Genomic DNA, 16,002 nt, shown 5'->3' with positions numbered 1-16,002 from the left:
TGGTTTCATCTGCATATCTGAGGTTATTGATATTTCTCCCAGCAATCTTGATTCCAGCTTGTGTTTCCTCCAGCCCAGTGTTTCTCATGATGTACTCTGCATAGAAGTTAAATAAGCAGGGTGACAATATAGAGCCTTGACATACTCCTTTTCCTATTTGGAACCAGTCTGCTGTTCTATGTCCAGTTCTAACTGTTGCTTCCTGACCTGCATACAAGGTTTCTCAAGAGGCAGGTCAGGTGGTCTGGTATTCCCATCTCCTTCAGAATTTCCCACAGTTTATTGTGATCCACACAGTCAAAGGCTTTGGCATAATCAATAAAGCAGAAATAGATGTTTTTCTGGAACTCTCTTGCTTTTTTGATGATCCAGCGGATGTTGGCAATTTGATCTCTGGTTCCTCTGCCTTTTCTAAAACCAGCTTGAACATCTGGAAGTTCATGGTTCATGTATTGCTGAAGCCTGGCTTGGAGAATTTTAAGCATTACTTTATTAGCGTGTGCTGCTCCTGCTAAGTTGCTTCAGTCGTGTCCGACTCTGTGCAACCCCATAGATGGCAGCCCACCAGGTGATGAGTGCAATTGTGTGGTAGTTTGAGCATTCTTTGGCATTGCTTTTCTTTGGGATTGGAATGAAAACTGACCTTTTCCAGTCCTGTGGCCACTGCTGAGTTTTCCAAATTTGCTGGCATATTGAGTGCAGCACTTTTGCAGCATCATCTTTCAGGATTTGAAATAGCTCAACTGGAATTCCTTCACCTCCACTAGCTTTGTTTGTAGTGATGCTTCCTAAGGCCCACTTGCCTTCACATTCCAGGATGTCTGGCTCTAGGTGAGTGATCACACCATCATGATTATCTGGGTCATGAAGATCTTTTTTGTACAGTTCTTCTATGTATCCTTGCCACCTCTTCTTAATATCTTCTGCTTCAGTTAGATCCCTACCATTTCTGTCCTGACAGAATGTGGGCCACTGGAGAAGGGAATGGCAAACCACTTCAGTATTCTTGCCTTGAGAACCCCATGAACAGTATGAAAAGGCAAAAAGATAGGACACTGAAAGATGAACTCCCCAGGTTGGTAGGTGCCCAGTATGCTACTGGAGATCAGTGGAGAAATAACTCCAGAAAGAATGAAGGGATGGAGTGAAAGTGAAAACAACACCCAGTTGTAAATGGGACTGGTGATAGAAGCAAGGTTCGATGCTGTAAAGAGCAATATTGCATAGGGACTTGGAATGTTAGGTCCATGAATCAAGGCAAATTGCAAGTGGTCAAACAGGAGATGGCAAGAGAGAACATCGACATTCTAGGAATCAGTGAACTAAGATGGGCTGGAATGAGTGAATTTAACTCAGATGACCATTATATCTACTACTGTGGGCAGGAATCCCTTAGAAGAAATGGAGCAGCCACCACGGTCAACAAAAGAGTCCAAAATGCAGTACTTGGATGCAGTCTCAAAAACAACAGAATGATCTCCGTTCATTTCCAAGGCAAACCATTCAATATCACGGTAATCCAAGTGTATTCCCCAACCAGTAACACTGAAGAAGCTGAAGTTGAACAATTCTATGAAGACCTACAAGACCTTCTAGAACTAACACTCAAAAAAGATGTCCTTTTCATTATAGGGGACTGGAATGCAAAAGTAGGATGTCAAGAAACACCTGGAGTAACAGGCAAATTTGGCCTTGGAGTACAGAATGAAGCAGGGCAAAGGCTAATAGAGTTCTGCCAAGAGAACGCACTGGTCATAGCAAACACCCTCTTCCAACAACACAAGGGAAGACTCTACACATGGACATCACCAGATGTCCAAAATCAGATTTATTATATTCTTTGCAGCCAAAGATGGAGAAGCTTTATACAATCAGCAAAAACAAGATCGGGAGCTGACTGTGGCTCAGATCATGAACTCCTTATTGCCAAATTCAGGCTGAAATCGAATAAAGTAGAGAAAACCACTGGACCATTCAGGTATGACCTAAATCAAATCCCTTATGACTATACAGTGGAAATGAAAAATAGATTTAAGGGACTAGATCTGATAGAGTGCCTGATGAACTATGGATGGAGGTTCATGACATTGTACAGGAGACAGGAATCAAGACCATCCTCAAGAAAAAGAAATGCAAAAAAGCAAAATGGCTGTCTGAGGAGGCCTTACAAATAGCTGTGAAAAGAAGGGATGTGAAAAGCAAAGGAGAAAAGGAAAGATACACCCATTTGAATGCAGAGTTCCAAAGAATATCAAGGAGAGATAAAACCTTCCTCAGTGATAAATGCAAAGAAATAGAGGAAGAGATTCAGTACCTGGTTTCAAAGCTTCAAAGGCAGGCTGACTCTTGTTAGGGATAAATGCAGCTTGTGACTTGAAGTTGAAGCCAATGCTCATTTACCATTTTGAAAATCTAGAGCTCTTAAAAGTTGTGGTAAATCTACTCTGTGTGTACTGTACAAATCCTGTTGTCTCTACACATCCTGGATGAGAGCATATCTATTTACAGAATGTTTTACTAAATATTTTAATATTCAGTAAAATATTTAATGTTTAATAATTTAATATTTCACTATTGAGACCTACTGCTCAGAAAAGAAATTCCTTTCAAAATATTACTGCTCATTGACAGTGCAGCTGGTCACCCAAGGGTTCTGATGAGGATGTACAGTGAGATTAATGTTTTCATGCCTGATAACACAGCATCCCTTCTGCAGCCTGTGGATCAAGAAGTAACTTCTCCTGTCAAGTCCTATTGTTCAAGAAATATATTTTGTAAGACTGTAGGTGCCATAGGGAGTGACTCTTTAGTAGGTCTGGGCAAAGTATTAATAGATTGAAAACCTATAAAAAATATTCACCATTCTAGATGCAATTAAGAACATTTGTAATTCATTGAAAGAGGTCAAAATATCAATACTAATAGGAGTTTGAAAGGAGTGGATTCCCACCCTGATGGATGACTCAGCGGTTCAAGACTTTAGTGGAGGAAGTCATTGCAGATGTGGTGGAAATAGCAGGAGAACTAGAATGAGAAGTGGAGCCTGAAGACGTGACTGAATTGCTGCACTCTCATTGTGAAACTTAAACAGATGAGGAGTTTCTTTTCATGGATGAGCTAAGAAAGTAGTTTATTGAGTTGGAATCTATTTCTGGTGACAATGCTATGAGGTTGTTGAAATGACAAGAAAGGGCTTAGAATATTACATAAACTTGGTTGATAAAGTGATGGTAGAGTTTGAGAAGACTGACTTCAGTTTTGAAAGGAGTTCTACACTGGGTCAAATGCTATCAAACAGCATTGTATGCTATAGAGATATCATTCATGAAAGGAAGAGACTTTGATGTGGCAAACTTCATATTGTCTTCCTGTAATTGCCACAGCCACCTAGCCTTCAGCAATCACTTCCCCAGTCAGACAGCAGCCATCAACATCGAGGCAAGTCCCTCCACCAGCAAAAAGATTGTTATTTACTAAAGGCTCAAATGATGCTTAGCATCTTTTGGTAATCTCTTCTCCAGGGGATCTTTCCAACCCAGGGATTGAACCCAGGTCTCCCGCATTGCAGGCAGATTCTTTACAGTCTGAGTCACCAGGGAAGTCCAGTAATACTGGAGTGGGTAACCTGTACCTTCTCCAGCAGATCTTCCCAACCCAGGAATCGAACCGGAGTCTCCTGAATTTCAGGTAGATTCTTTACCAGCTGAGCTATCAGGGAAGCCCCATCTTTTGGTAATAAAATATTTTAAAATTAAGAAAGGTACATTTAAAAAACATAATTCTATTTCACACTTACTAGACTACAGTATAGTTTAAACATAACTTTTATATGTACTGTGACTTTCTTGTGACTTTCTTTTTGCAGTATTTGGTTTATTGCACTGGTCTGAAGCCAAACCCAGAATCTCCAAAGTATGCCAGTACATGAATGTAACTACCCTTCTTCTTTAAAATTTCCCAAAGCTTTATTATTTGGCTGTTGCCCTGTTCAAGCAATGAAAGTTAATTCAAACCAATAGCCAGCATTCATGTTAAATAGTGAGACTCTAAAAGCATTTACAATTAAGTTAGGACTAAGTCACTGAGGATACCTGTTGTTACCATTAATATTAAGACCAACTTGGAGTTCCCAGCCAATGCAACAAAATATGAAACTGAAAAATTATACCTATGGAAAAGGAGTTAATAGATAATAGTGTAATAAGACTAATAAAATAATGCTCAGTAAGATGCCGATTTCAAAATAAATATCCATGCAATTGGAAGATTTAAACACTTAGGAATGCTTCAAGGAAGAAATGTGACTGATCTCAATGAAGAAAAACATAAAAGTCACTGATACAAAATATTTTAACATAAAAGGTGTATTTCTGCATGAAAATTATAGTTATTATAACTATATTTCTCATATTCTTCACAGAATGTAAATCATAAGTTTATCATGTTTTAGAGAGCCAGGAGTACTTAAATAAATGTTATTCCAGAACAAAAAGTAGAGAATGAGAATAATTTGAAAGAGCTTGATGCCAAGGCCAAGGGCCCTCTTAGCATTATGGTGTTGTAGACAGGTAGATTGTGGTATAGGTGTAGAGATCACTCCATCAGTGGAAGAATTGAAGGCTGGGGAGAGGCTCTAGGATCTATAAAGCTAAGTATATGATGAAGATGCTCCCAGACATGCACACACATGCACAATAGATGATCTGAATTATTCAATGATGGTGTTAAGAAAACTTATTAGAACAAAAGTATCAAGTTACGTACTCATTGTTATCATACTGTACACCAAAACTTATATCAAACAAAAATAAGACCTCATTCTAAACAACAAACCCATCGAAAGTTAGAAAATATGTGGTGGAAAATTGAAATAATTTGAGGACGGAGAAGAACTTTTCACATAAAGGATGCAACTTAAAATAGACATATTTTTGATTACATACAAATTTAAAACTTGTGAACATCTAAAATACCATAAAAATTAAAAAGCAAATAACAAACTGAGGGAAATATTTGAACAAATATGACCGAGTATTTTCAGAGAATTTATGAAATAAGGAACAAAGACAGATATTCTGATAGAGCAGTGGAAAAAGAGCTTATCCAAACCACAAGACTAACAATGTCCAAAAGCATAAAGTCTTCTGTCTCAATATTCATTTTATTTATTTTTCAACATACATTTAAAAGAGTATCTTAAACTGAGATGAAATTTTTCTGCTTATCAAGGTCACAATTTTTTAAAAGCTTATAATTGCTAGGCAGAGTGTTAAATTGATAACATTTTTGTTATTGTTGTTGAAGGTAGAGGTAAAAAGTGATACAAAGACATGAATGTAAAGAAGACAAACAGAAGGCAAAGCTTGCATCTCTGGGGCCACACTGAGGAGCAGCAGCTAAAGGAGGGGAGACCAGAGCCTCACATATAAGGAAGGCAGACGCAGATACTTCCCTGTATTAGCATCCTCACTGTGCACATTTTAAACATGTTGCTAAGACTTTTAAAGTCATGTTTCATTTCTTCAGCTGTAGGTACAAATGAGAAAAGAACTTTTTTAGTTGTGCTAAAGGCTGAAAGATATTAAGCTAAGGGCCAGAGATGACCTACGAGGCAGAGATATGGAAACAAGCTAGAATTATTGCAGCTCTTCAAGGCTTTTCAAGTTGTTTGAATGAATAGCTTTTCTAATTACCACGTTTCATGTATTTATTCTTGGGCCATTTCCAGTCACATGGGGATGTGCGTGGTGCAGTGTACTCAGTTTTGCACTGAAGTCACGAGACAGCAACCTCATGGCTTAATTCACTCTAAAATCTTTTAAAAATGGATCTTCACTTTGCTCATAACTTTCTATTAATAGTGTTAGATGTCAGTCAAGACATGTCTTATTCTAGGGCCCAAAGCTCTTGAATTATGTAAAAATTATTAAATAAGGGAAATTAAACTATAAGACTATAGTTAATCTGCACATGATTAAATCCTTATAATGGGTTTTTATATTATAGGCAACGTTCTCCTAGACTACACTTTACTTTCCTTCAGTTACTGTGGCACCTACCTGGCTAGTTACTCCTCCCTTCCAGAATTTGAACTGGCCCTCTGGTAAGTTGCAGCCTCCTGCAGAATTCTTTTCATTGGGTCACATTTTGATCATATCCTTCTAGATTGTATCAAAGGACATCTACATGAAAAATCTGGAACAAGGAAAAGTGAAAAAAATAAAAGTCCTAATCATTGGCTTAATCACCACTTTCAGGCAGCAAATTGGCAGGGCAAAAGCTAACAGATTAACTACTGTCTTTCTCTTCTTATTAATGTGTTATAATATTCCTTTGTCAGGTAAAGAATACATGGATAATTACATAAAGTTTTATCTTTTCTTAAATCATATGATACCTTTGAATTATTTTATATTTTCCACTAATGTTGAAATTAAGATGTCCCTATATTAGAGCTCAGTTTGAAGTAATTATTTTTAGGGACATTAGAACAATTATATGTACAGAGAGTAGAACATCATACCCCATTTTCCAGCTGTAAAGAAAATACTTGTTAATAAGACTTGTTAATAAGTCTGGTCTTTACTGGGTCACTTCATGTGGCCACCTTCAAAGATGCACTCATTGTTCTATCCATAACATAGACTCCTTCTGGGGGAATTTGTCTTATTAAAGTGAAATATGGAATGTTCCAACGATTATTGAGAATACCCCTTACATACCAGCTTTTCTCGGGGTTTCTGTGGTGACTCAGCTGTTAAAGAAGCCACCTGCCAATGCAGGAGAAGCAAGAATCTTGGATTCAGTCCCTGGGTAGGGAAGATCCCGTGGAGAAGTAAATGGCAACCCACTCCAGTATTCTTACCTGCAAAGTTCCATGGAAAGGTTCCAAGGAGCCTGGTGGGTGTCAGTCCATGGGGTTGCAAAGAGTTAGACATCACTGAGTGCTCTCACACACACACACACACACACACATCAGCATTTCTCATGGAAGAATGTAATAATCTAGATTCAGAGAACAACATTTAGTTTATATAGAGTAACTTAAAAAAAATAAAACAACTTTACTGAGATATAATTGATGTATAATAAACTATATATATTGGAGAAGGCAATGGCACCCCACTCCAGTACTCTTGCCTGGAAAATCCCATGGATGGAGGAGCCTGGTAGGCTCCAGTCCATGGCGTCACTAGAGTCGGACATGACTGAGCGACTTCACTTTCGCTTTTCACTTTCATGCATTGGAGAAGGAAATGGCAACCCACTCCAGTGTTCTTGCCTGGAGAATCCCAGGGACAGGGAAGCCTGGTGGGCTGCTGTCTCTGGGGTCGCACAGAGTCGGACACGACTGAAGCGACTTAGCAGCAGCAGCAGCAGCAAACTATATATATACAACTTGATGACTTTTGACTTATTCATGAAACCATCACCATGACCAGGATGATGAATATATCCATCATCTCCGAAAGTTTTCCTGTGCTCCTTCAGATCCTTCCTTCAGATCCAGGTATGCCACACATACATGTGGCTTCCCAGGGTAAAGCACCCACCTGGCAATGCAGGGGACGCAAGAGACTCAAGGTTGATCCCTGTTTTGGGGAGATCCCCTGGAGAAGGAAACAGCAACCCACCCCAGTATTCTTGCCTGGGAAATCCCATGGACAGAGAAGCCTGGTGGGCTACAGTCCGTGGGGCCTCATAGAGTTGGCCGTGACGGAGTGACTGGGCACACATGCCTGTACACCATTGCTTCCCTGCCTTCACCCCTGGGGAACCAGTGGTGTATTTTCTCTCACTCTGAGTTAGTTTGCATCTTATAGAATTGCATATACATTATATACTGTTTTTTAAATCTGACTTCTTCCATGCTGCATAGTTATTTTAAATTCTCCCACGCTGCTGTGTGTTTCGAGAGTTCATTCCTTTGTATTCCATGGTATATAGCACAATCTGTTTACTCACTCACCTGTTAATGATTGTTTTAGTTTGCTAGGGCTGCCATTAACAAAGTACCACAACCTGAGTGGTTTAACCACAGAAATTTATTGTCTCAGTTCTGGAGGGCAGAAATCTGAGATCAAGTGTCAGCAGGATTGATTCCTGCTGAGCTGTGACAGAGAATTTGTTCCTGATTGTGAATAACTGTCCTCGTGTTCACATGGTGTTCTCCTTGTTTGTATATCTGTCTCTTAATTTCCCCCTTTCTAAGGTCACTAATCATATTGGAGTCGGGCCACACTAAATGACTTCATTTCATTTAGGAAAGACCCTCCTTCCAAATAAGGTCACACTCTGAGATACTGAGGGTGAGGACCTTAACCTATGAATTGTGGGAGACACAAATCCATCCATAACAATGCTTAAAAGATGAGGAGGAATGAGATTTGTGAAGAGGAGAAGGAAGAAGATTCTAAGCAGAGAAAAAGCATGCGCAAAGGCCATGAGGTCAGAAAATATGGCAAATTTGAAGATTTAATTTAAGAGGTCGTAATGATGTAAACAAGAGACCAGCCATGAGAGGCAAGCCCAAAGGGACAGTGTGTGGCCAGTGTGTGATCATCCTTGTAAATAGTGACCGTGGAGTTTATCATCCAAATCTGGACACTTGTGAGAATGAAAGGGGTATGTTATTAATAATTAATGCAAAAGGATACTCATCCTCTGTGTAAGTCATGCAAGTTGGCACATCCTTTATCATAGAAGCAATGGGAGTCTATTAAGGGCTTTTACCAGGGATGTGAAAATGACATGATCAGTCTGCATATAAAGATCTTCTGGTCACATCAAGGAGGGAACATCAGTTAGGAGGCTTTGGTGGTCCAGATGAGAGATAGTCGTGGCATGGACTAGAACAGTGAGCATAGGGATGCAGGAAAGTGGAGATTCTTGGGAGGTGTTTAGGAGGCAGCACCATTGGGCTTGGTGACTGACTGAATGTTGGGCATGGTGCTGAGCGAGAGGGACAGTTGAGGGTTTTACCCAGAGCTGTGACTTGGGAAACCTGGGGACATGATGGTGCTTTTCAGAAAGATATAGAAGGCCTGGGTAGAGGGAGGTTGGAAGAGGCGTTTGGGGAAGATGAGTTGGGACAAGCTGAGTTGAGGGTGCCTGAGATAAAGAAATGGTGATGTCTAGTTGGCAGTTGATATATCAGTTAGGATTAAGGTTCAGTTGCTGCTACAGAAACCCAAGTCACCCTAAAGAGATGGCATAAACAAGACAGGAGTTTTTTTCTCCCGTGTAGCAGTTTGGGTATGAGAAGCCTGTGGCTGCTCTGGGGGCTTACCGGTGTCTGGGATCTGTCTCCCCTATTCTGTTGTTCTCACACTCCTAGGGTGTTGCCCTCATCTCTAGTCTAAAGTGGGGCACCAGCCATACATTTCTGGGAGCCACATGGAAGAGAAAAGCATAATGGGGAAAGCACAAACCTTTGTTGGACACGTAGCGTGGGAACTGCACGCATCACTACTACTTAGAGCCCACTGGCCAGCTTGGTCACAAACCACAGGGAGCTACAAAGCATGCTGGGAAATATGGTCCTCACTGTGGGTGACCATGTACCTGGTTAAAAACTCGGGGACTCTGTTACTAGCAAGGAGAAATGGAGAATAGATTTTGAGAGACGCAGTTTGCCTCTATCCTAGATAGCTAGGACCAGAGCTCAGGAGAGAGTGCTGGAGGTTAACATTTGGGGGTTGTTAGATTAGTAGTCAGAGTGCTGAAAGTGGGTAGGGCACCTACAAGAGAACCTTGAACAGAACCTAGAGGAACGCCAATAAAAGAGGCTGAAAGGGGAAAAGGGCCTCACAGGACATTCAGAAGGAGCAGTCATGGAGCGAGGACGGACAGGGGCATGGAGGTTCCAGAACGCACCTGAGCCTGAATTCTGAAGAAAGCAGAGCCTGAGGCAGAAACTCACATGCCCCTTCTTTAGGAGAGAGTACAGTTTCAGGAAGGAGGCAAGCTAGAAAGGGGGAGGGAGGGAAGGAAGAGAGCCAGTGTGAGCGCACATTAATTCACTGGGCACCACTTAGCTGCTCTGCCACAGGTGGTCTTTGGAGAGGCCTTGTGGAATACTGTGAACATGGACAGTCCCTGGGCCGTGACACAAGGGGCTGGGAAGGGGAGAGGAAGATATGGGAACTTGCCCACCACTCCTGTTACCCCATCAATCAAAAGTCCCCTGCACAGGGTATTAACTCCGCCCCACTTTCAGACTTAGTGCAACCTGAGGCTCTTGGTGTGTAGAGCAGGCATGAGATGAGGTGCAAGCAAAGTGGGCCCATGAAGTCAGTTGAAGCCTATGCAGTTAGACAGCCACCAAGTCAGCTAGACCCATGTGATCCAGGGCCCAGAAACAGCATGGGGCTGACAGTTAGGGGTTTCACGTAAGAGCTTTGTAGACAGAGTCCAAGAGTCATCCCAGAAGGTGGTTGTGGTGAGCGGAGACCAGTCCTGTAGAAGTTAAGTTAGACAAGGACTGAAAAGAGCCTGCCAGGTTTGGGATGAAGGTGGATGTCAGTGGATCTTGGAGACAGACAGATGGGAGACAGATATCTATGTCAGTGGAATGGTGGTGATGGGGTGCAGATATCCTGGGATGAGGGGAGAACAGGAGTGAGGAAGACGATGCGGTGAGTTTAAACAACTCACTCAGGGAGGTTGGCTCCAAGGGAAGACACATTAAAGTGTGAGATTAGGGGAGGGATTTTTGAAAAGATGGTACAGATGAGCACTTCAGGGTTGACAGAGAGGAGTCAGGAGAGAGGGAGAGCCCAAAGGTGCAAAAGAGAAGGAATAATGGGTAAACTAATGTTCTTAAGAAGTCAAGACCTGTAGAGTCCAGAGCACCGGTGGTAAAACTGGCCTTAAGCAGAAGGGAGGATATGTCTTCCATTGTAACAGAAGAGAATAAGGAAAGAATGATACAGAACTTGGCAGGTTGTCACACTTGATCTCAGAAATTTGGAGGAATTGTCGGCTGATAACCTCTGTTTTCTTCATCGAAATCAAGGCCATTTACTGAGAGTAAGAAGGAGCTGGAGGAGTTAGAGCCTTCAGGAAAATGGAGAGTATTAAAAATCAGCACTTTAGAGAATAGGAAAGAGAACCAACCAGAGAAACAAAGGAGGGTTGGAGGTTGTATTGAGGGTCCTCGTAGGTGGTAAACATGAATTTATAATATCACCGACACACATAGTCCTGTGATATTTGTTCCTTTGTTTCAGCAGCTCAGGTTTTCAGCCATATCCATCCAGGGTTGATGTGTTTTCCCAGGCATCTGAGGCAGAAAGTAAAAACAATCCAGGGAATCAGTGATACCAGCAAGAGATTAGTTAATGTGATGGATGGGACCTCTGTGATGGGGATGGAAGGAGGTGGAAGCAGGAGGGAGCCAAGAGACAGGGTGAACTCCACATAATTTAGTTCTAGTTTGCAATTCGCAACCCTGAGTGGAGTTCTGGCTCCTTGTGAGGGGACAGATCACACGAATTTTTCTTCTGTTTATTTTATCTAGCAAAGGACCTTGTTCATGATAGGCATTCAAGATATTCTCTCAAGTGGGTAAATGAATCAATCTGTTTTAAAGTACTAGTATTATGATTTTTGTTTGTTGTTAAAGGGGCAAAAACCAAACAATGTAACTGAGCATAACCCTATGGGCTCTTCCAGGGACAGGTGGTAGTGGTTTAGTCCCTAAGTCGTGTCTGACTCTTTGAGACCCCATGGACTGTAGCCCGCCAGGCTGCTCTGTCCATGGGATTTCCCAGGCAAGAATACTGGAGTGGGTTGCCATTTCCTTCTCCAGGGGATCTTCCCCACCCAGGGATTGAACCCGCATCTCCTGCATTGGCAAGTGGATTCTTTAGTGCTGAGCCACCTGGGAAGCCTACTGTGATTTTTAAAACTCAGTAAATGCTCAGCTGGCATCAGTGCGTACAGGGCATCTCAACTTATAAGGAGTACTCATCTGTAGTACGAAGCGATTTAGGCACCTACACTTTTCAGCACATGCGATGGTACTTTCCACTTTCTAGATATAAATGAGTCAAATCCAAATTTGATAAGGAGCATGAAACAGCCTTAGTAGCACATTGCAAAGTAATAGTTTAAAATAATTGTCTTGCTTTCCTAGGAGGGTACACTATAATTATAAGCATAATTATTTTAATCTTGATATTAAGATAATAGATTAATAAATTATATAATAAATTCTCAAGTTATGTAAGTTGTTTTCAAGTTTTGGGAATAGCTAAAAATTCATCCAGGTTTTCATTCTCTCTTATGGAAAAGCCTGAATGAACTTTATGGCCAACCCAATAATTAGATATATGTTCTCAAGACATGAAATTCAAATGAATTATTTTTCACCAAACTCAACTTTGTCTCAGGAACTGGGAATCAGGTGTCATTCTGTGCAGGAAGTCACAACCCGGTGTAGATGTGAGCCAGATGACTTTTAACCCCATGAATTGGCGCCAGCTGTGCTTGTCAAGTCCAAGTGCAGTAACCGTGTGGGCCATCGAAAGAAGTAACCAGGAGCATTATCTCAAAGCAAAGTAAGAGACTTCATTACAACATAGCAAAGTGGGGATTTTTGTTTGCATTCATGTAACGGGATTGGGTCGATTTGGTGAATTAAATGGCTTTATACACACATCTTAAAACATCTTTCCCCATACTTTGGAGTGGTTGGTTGCATTTTGAAGGGACTCTCTTTAACTTGATTTCCCATTGAGTTTAAATATCAACCTTATCACAACATGGTTTAATTTTCCAAAATTGTATTTACTCTTGCCATTTCAAAATATGCCTATTGTATTAAATATATATGTATTTCTAAAAGAGCGTGTTTTTTGTACCTATTATTTTGATACCCAATTGAAATCTCAAAAATAAGAACATTTTAGATATGGGAAATGTATAGATCATATCTTCAGTCACATTGTCTATAAATAAGAGGGTCGTTGCGTGTAGTGAAGTCATGGAATTGCCTATTTCGATAGGACTGGGTCAAAGAGAAGTTAAAAGACCAATGTCCTGGTGATAGCTGATGATCATGGTACCTTTGTTGAAAAGAGTTCAAAGACTTAAGGTGGTCCTGAGCCTACCATTCTCTCCATACTCCCCAAAGTCAAAGACTAAGGGGACGTTGGACATGCACATTCTTGAAGTTGCAGATTTGAAAACCTGCCTTTTTAAAGAGAAATGTAAAGCTAGTTAATTAAGTTTTCAAACTGGAGAACCCTAAGAGAGGCACTTCTTTCTCCTCAGTATTCTTTATGTCTCAATTTCTTTTTTAAGATAATTGATTGAATAGCCAAATCTGTCTCAGGGCAGAGTTGACAACACTGTACCTTTTCATAAAGTGGATAATGCCTCTATCAGATCTTTGCCAGGGCAGGCAAGTAATTTATCGCATTTTCTTTTATTTCCCTTGAATATTTTTCTCTAGTTCTGAATGTTGAGTTGTGATTTTTCTATAAGAAAATAAAATGAGAGGTCAAGTAAGTGGATTGTCCTGGATCAGAAAACAAGCAGGATTTGAAAATACTTAGTTAAGCCTTACATTTGAGTGGTAAATACTATTTTTGCGTGATGATTTTTCAAAATTATTCAACAGAACCAAGGACGTTTTGAACTTAACACTAAAGCTATGAGTTCTCTAAACTCATCTTTATAACCATGTTATAGTTTAAAAGTAAATATATGGTAAATCTGAAAATAAATTCCTGATACCAGAGGTTGTAAAGGTAGCTGAGTTTAATCTACATATATGTTCATTTTGGTCCATGTGTTTTTATTGGAGTTAGTTACCAATATTTAAAATTTGAGAAATTTCTCATCAATTCCAGATTATGATATTCTCTTGAAATCTTGAAATCAAAATTCTCACAATTCAGCAACCCTCTTGGTTAGAACTGAGTGGCACCTGCCAGCTTTAGGAGGTGTGTACAGAGAAAAAATTCTTAGATTTTCTGTTTCTTTGTGAGAAAAAGCCTAGTTCTTTTTTAAAAAAGCCTGAGTCTCCTTTACTCTCACAATGAACACTTCATTTCTAACATTTGTGGAGGAAGTTTTCCCCTCTACACCAAACAATTCTCCGTGATACCAGCTGGGTGTTTACGATTCGACTCAATTCTGACACTCTGCCCAGAGGTAGAACCAGATTCCACAGGCTAAGGGTTCGGTCCTACAAGACTGCTCTCCCCCTTCCACTTCAGATGCTAGCTTCAGACTAGGTTGTTACCTGTACTTCCGACTAACCAGCTACAGATTACAGATTTCAATGACCCACTCCTGGGGTTACATTAATCTGCAAGAACAAGTCACAGAACTCAGGACAGCACTTACTGACATTTACTAGTTTATTGAAGGATATGATGAAGGATGCAGATGAGCAGCCAGGTGGTGATACATGGGGTGAGGTCTTGGAGGGTCTTGAATGAAGGAATTTCTGTCCCATTTCTAGGAGTTGGTTAGACTGCATCACCCTCCCAGTGTATGTGTTCACCAACCTGGAAGCTCTCCAGACTCCCTACCGTTACATGATCAATTATTTGCTCCATTTCTAGCTCCTCTGCTCTCTCTGGAAGATGGGAGTAGAAACTGAAACTTCCAAGCCTCTAGTCATGGCTTGGTCTTTCTGGTGAGCAGTACCCATTCAGGAGCCTTTCAGGAGCCCACCCAGAATCGCCTCAATAGAACAAAAGAAGCTCCTAATGCACTTAGGAACTTATAAGAGTTTCAGGAACTCTGTGCCCAGACAGGAGGGAAAATCCTTTCCCATCTGCCACAGTCCCACCTGGTCACACAACACTAGCCTAACCCCTGGCAGCATTCAAGTTTCCAATTTCTGCTTTGGATACTAACTTTTAAAATGTTTGAAAAATCCCTATGTCCTTGATTCATGACTGTGTATTACCTGTCCTTTTATGATAAATAGTTTTAAATCTACTCTTTTACTTTTGAATGGTTTCTGTTAGTTTTTTTTTTTTCATGAGTTGTAACACCTCCCACTTTGCTTACCACTTATATGAAGCAGTTCTATCAATGACTAGTTTCTGTTAATCTGATTGTTCTGATGTCTTTTTTCCCCCTACAGGTCAGTAAAATTGCCTTTGGAAGATGGATCCTTTTTTAATGAGACAGATGTCATTTTTCCCCAGTCGTTGCCCAAGGATCCTATCTATGGACCTGTGCTCCCTGTGTCAGCCATTGCTGGACTCGTGGGTGAAGAGGCAGAAACTTTCAGGGTAATGACCTGGCCCCTCTCCTTGTGTGCCTGTTGGCTTTCATGACCATCCCATGAGACAGGCAAGATAGAGAGGATCTTCCTGGTTTTTATTACAGATTAACCCTGGAGACCATGAAAGATGAAGGCTCTGGAGTTCTGAGTTTGAGTTTGAGTGACTAGGAAGATGATGGCCCTTGCTAACTGAAGCAGGAGGCCTAGCTGTGATTTCAGAGTTGGACATACTGATTTTGGAGTGCTGGATGGCATCCAGGTGGAGATGCCAGGTGGACATGGGCAATGTGGACCTAGCGTCAGAGAGAAGGCAGGGCTGGAAACGAAATAAGTTAGAGTTACTACTGCAGAGAGGATAGTGGGAGCATGGAGCATGGGGTGGGGGAATAAGTAGGGGGTGAGGGAAAGGAGAGAGGGTGTCAGGGAAGAGAGCCAGAGAGGAAAATGTCTGCAAAAGACAGGAGGAAGAAGTAGAGTCTGAAGAGGCGCAGTCACAGAAATAGGAGAAAATCCAGGAGAGAATGAGGCCCTGGAAAACAGTGGAAGAAAGTTTCATAAGGGAGTTTGCCAACAGTCACTCATTATTTTTTTCATTCAACAGATACTTACCAAGCTCCTTGTGTATAACAGTCACAGTTTTAGACAACAGGGTCATGTGGTGACCAACCAGGCATAGGCCTACCTCTCGGAGCATCCATTGTATTAGGGAGACAGAGACAAGACATCAGTACCAAAAGTAAAGAGATAGA

The 16,002-nt window shown here is 41.0% G+C and overlaps 1 protein-coding gene across 6 annotated transcripts in view; it reads left to right on the top strand.

Moving 5' to 3' along the window:
- The window catches only part of CFAP43 (cilia and flagella associated protein 43), a 100,102-nt gene that overhangs the window by 5,509 nt on the left and 78,591 nt on the right, over positions 1-16,002 (top strand). For 5 of the 6 annotated variants that reach the window (XM_061403366.1, XM_061403367.1, XM_061403365.1 and 2 more), the window contains exons 3-5: positions 6,007-6,103; positions 12,396-12,563; positions 15,110-15,260. In XM_061403366.1, coding sequence (XP_061259350.1) covers positions 6,007-6,103; positions 12,396-12,563; positions 15,110-15,260 — 416 coding nt within the window. Of the gene's footprint in view, positions 1-6,006; positions 6,104-8,264; positions 8,449-12,395; positions 12,564-15,109; positions 15,261-16,002 lie in introns of those variants that run through there. The other variant, XM_061403368.1, reaches the window with a different exon arrangement.

Source organism: Bos javanicus, chromosome 26 (assembly GCF_032452875.1).
Source record: "Bos javanicus breed banteng chromosome 26, ARS-OSU_banteng_1.0, whole genome shotgun sequence".
In the NCBI taxonomy this organism is placed as follows: domain Eukaryota; kingdom Metazoa; phylum Chordata; class Mammalia; order Artiodactyla; family Bovidae; genus Bos; species Bos javanicus.
This window is presented reverse-complemented; position numbering and strand designations above follow the sequence as displayed.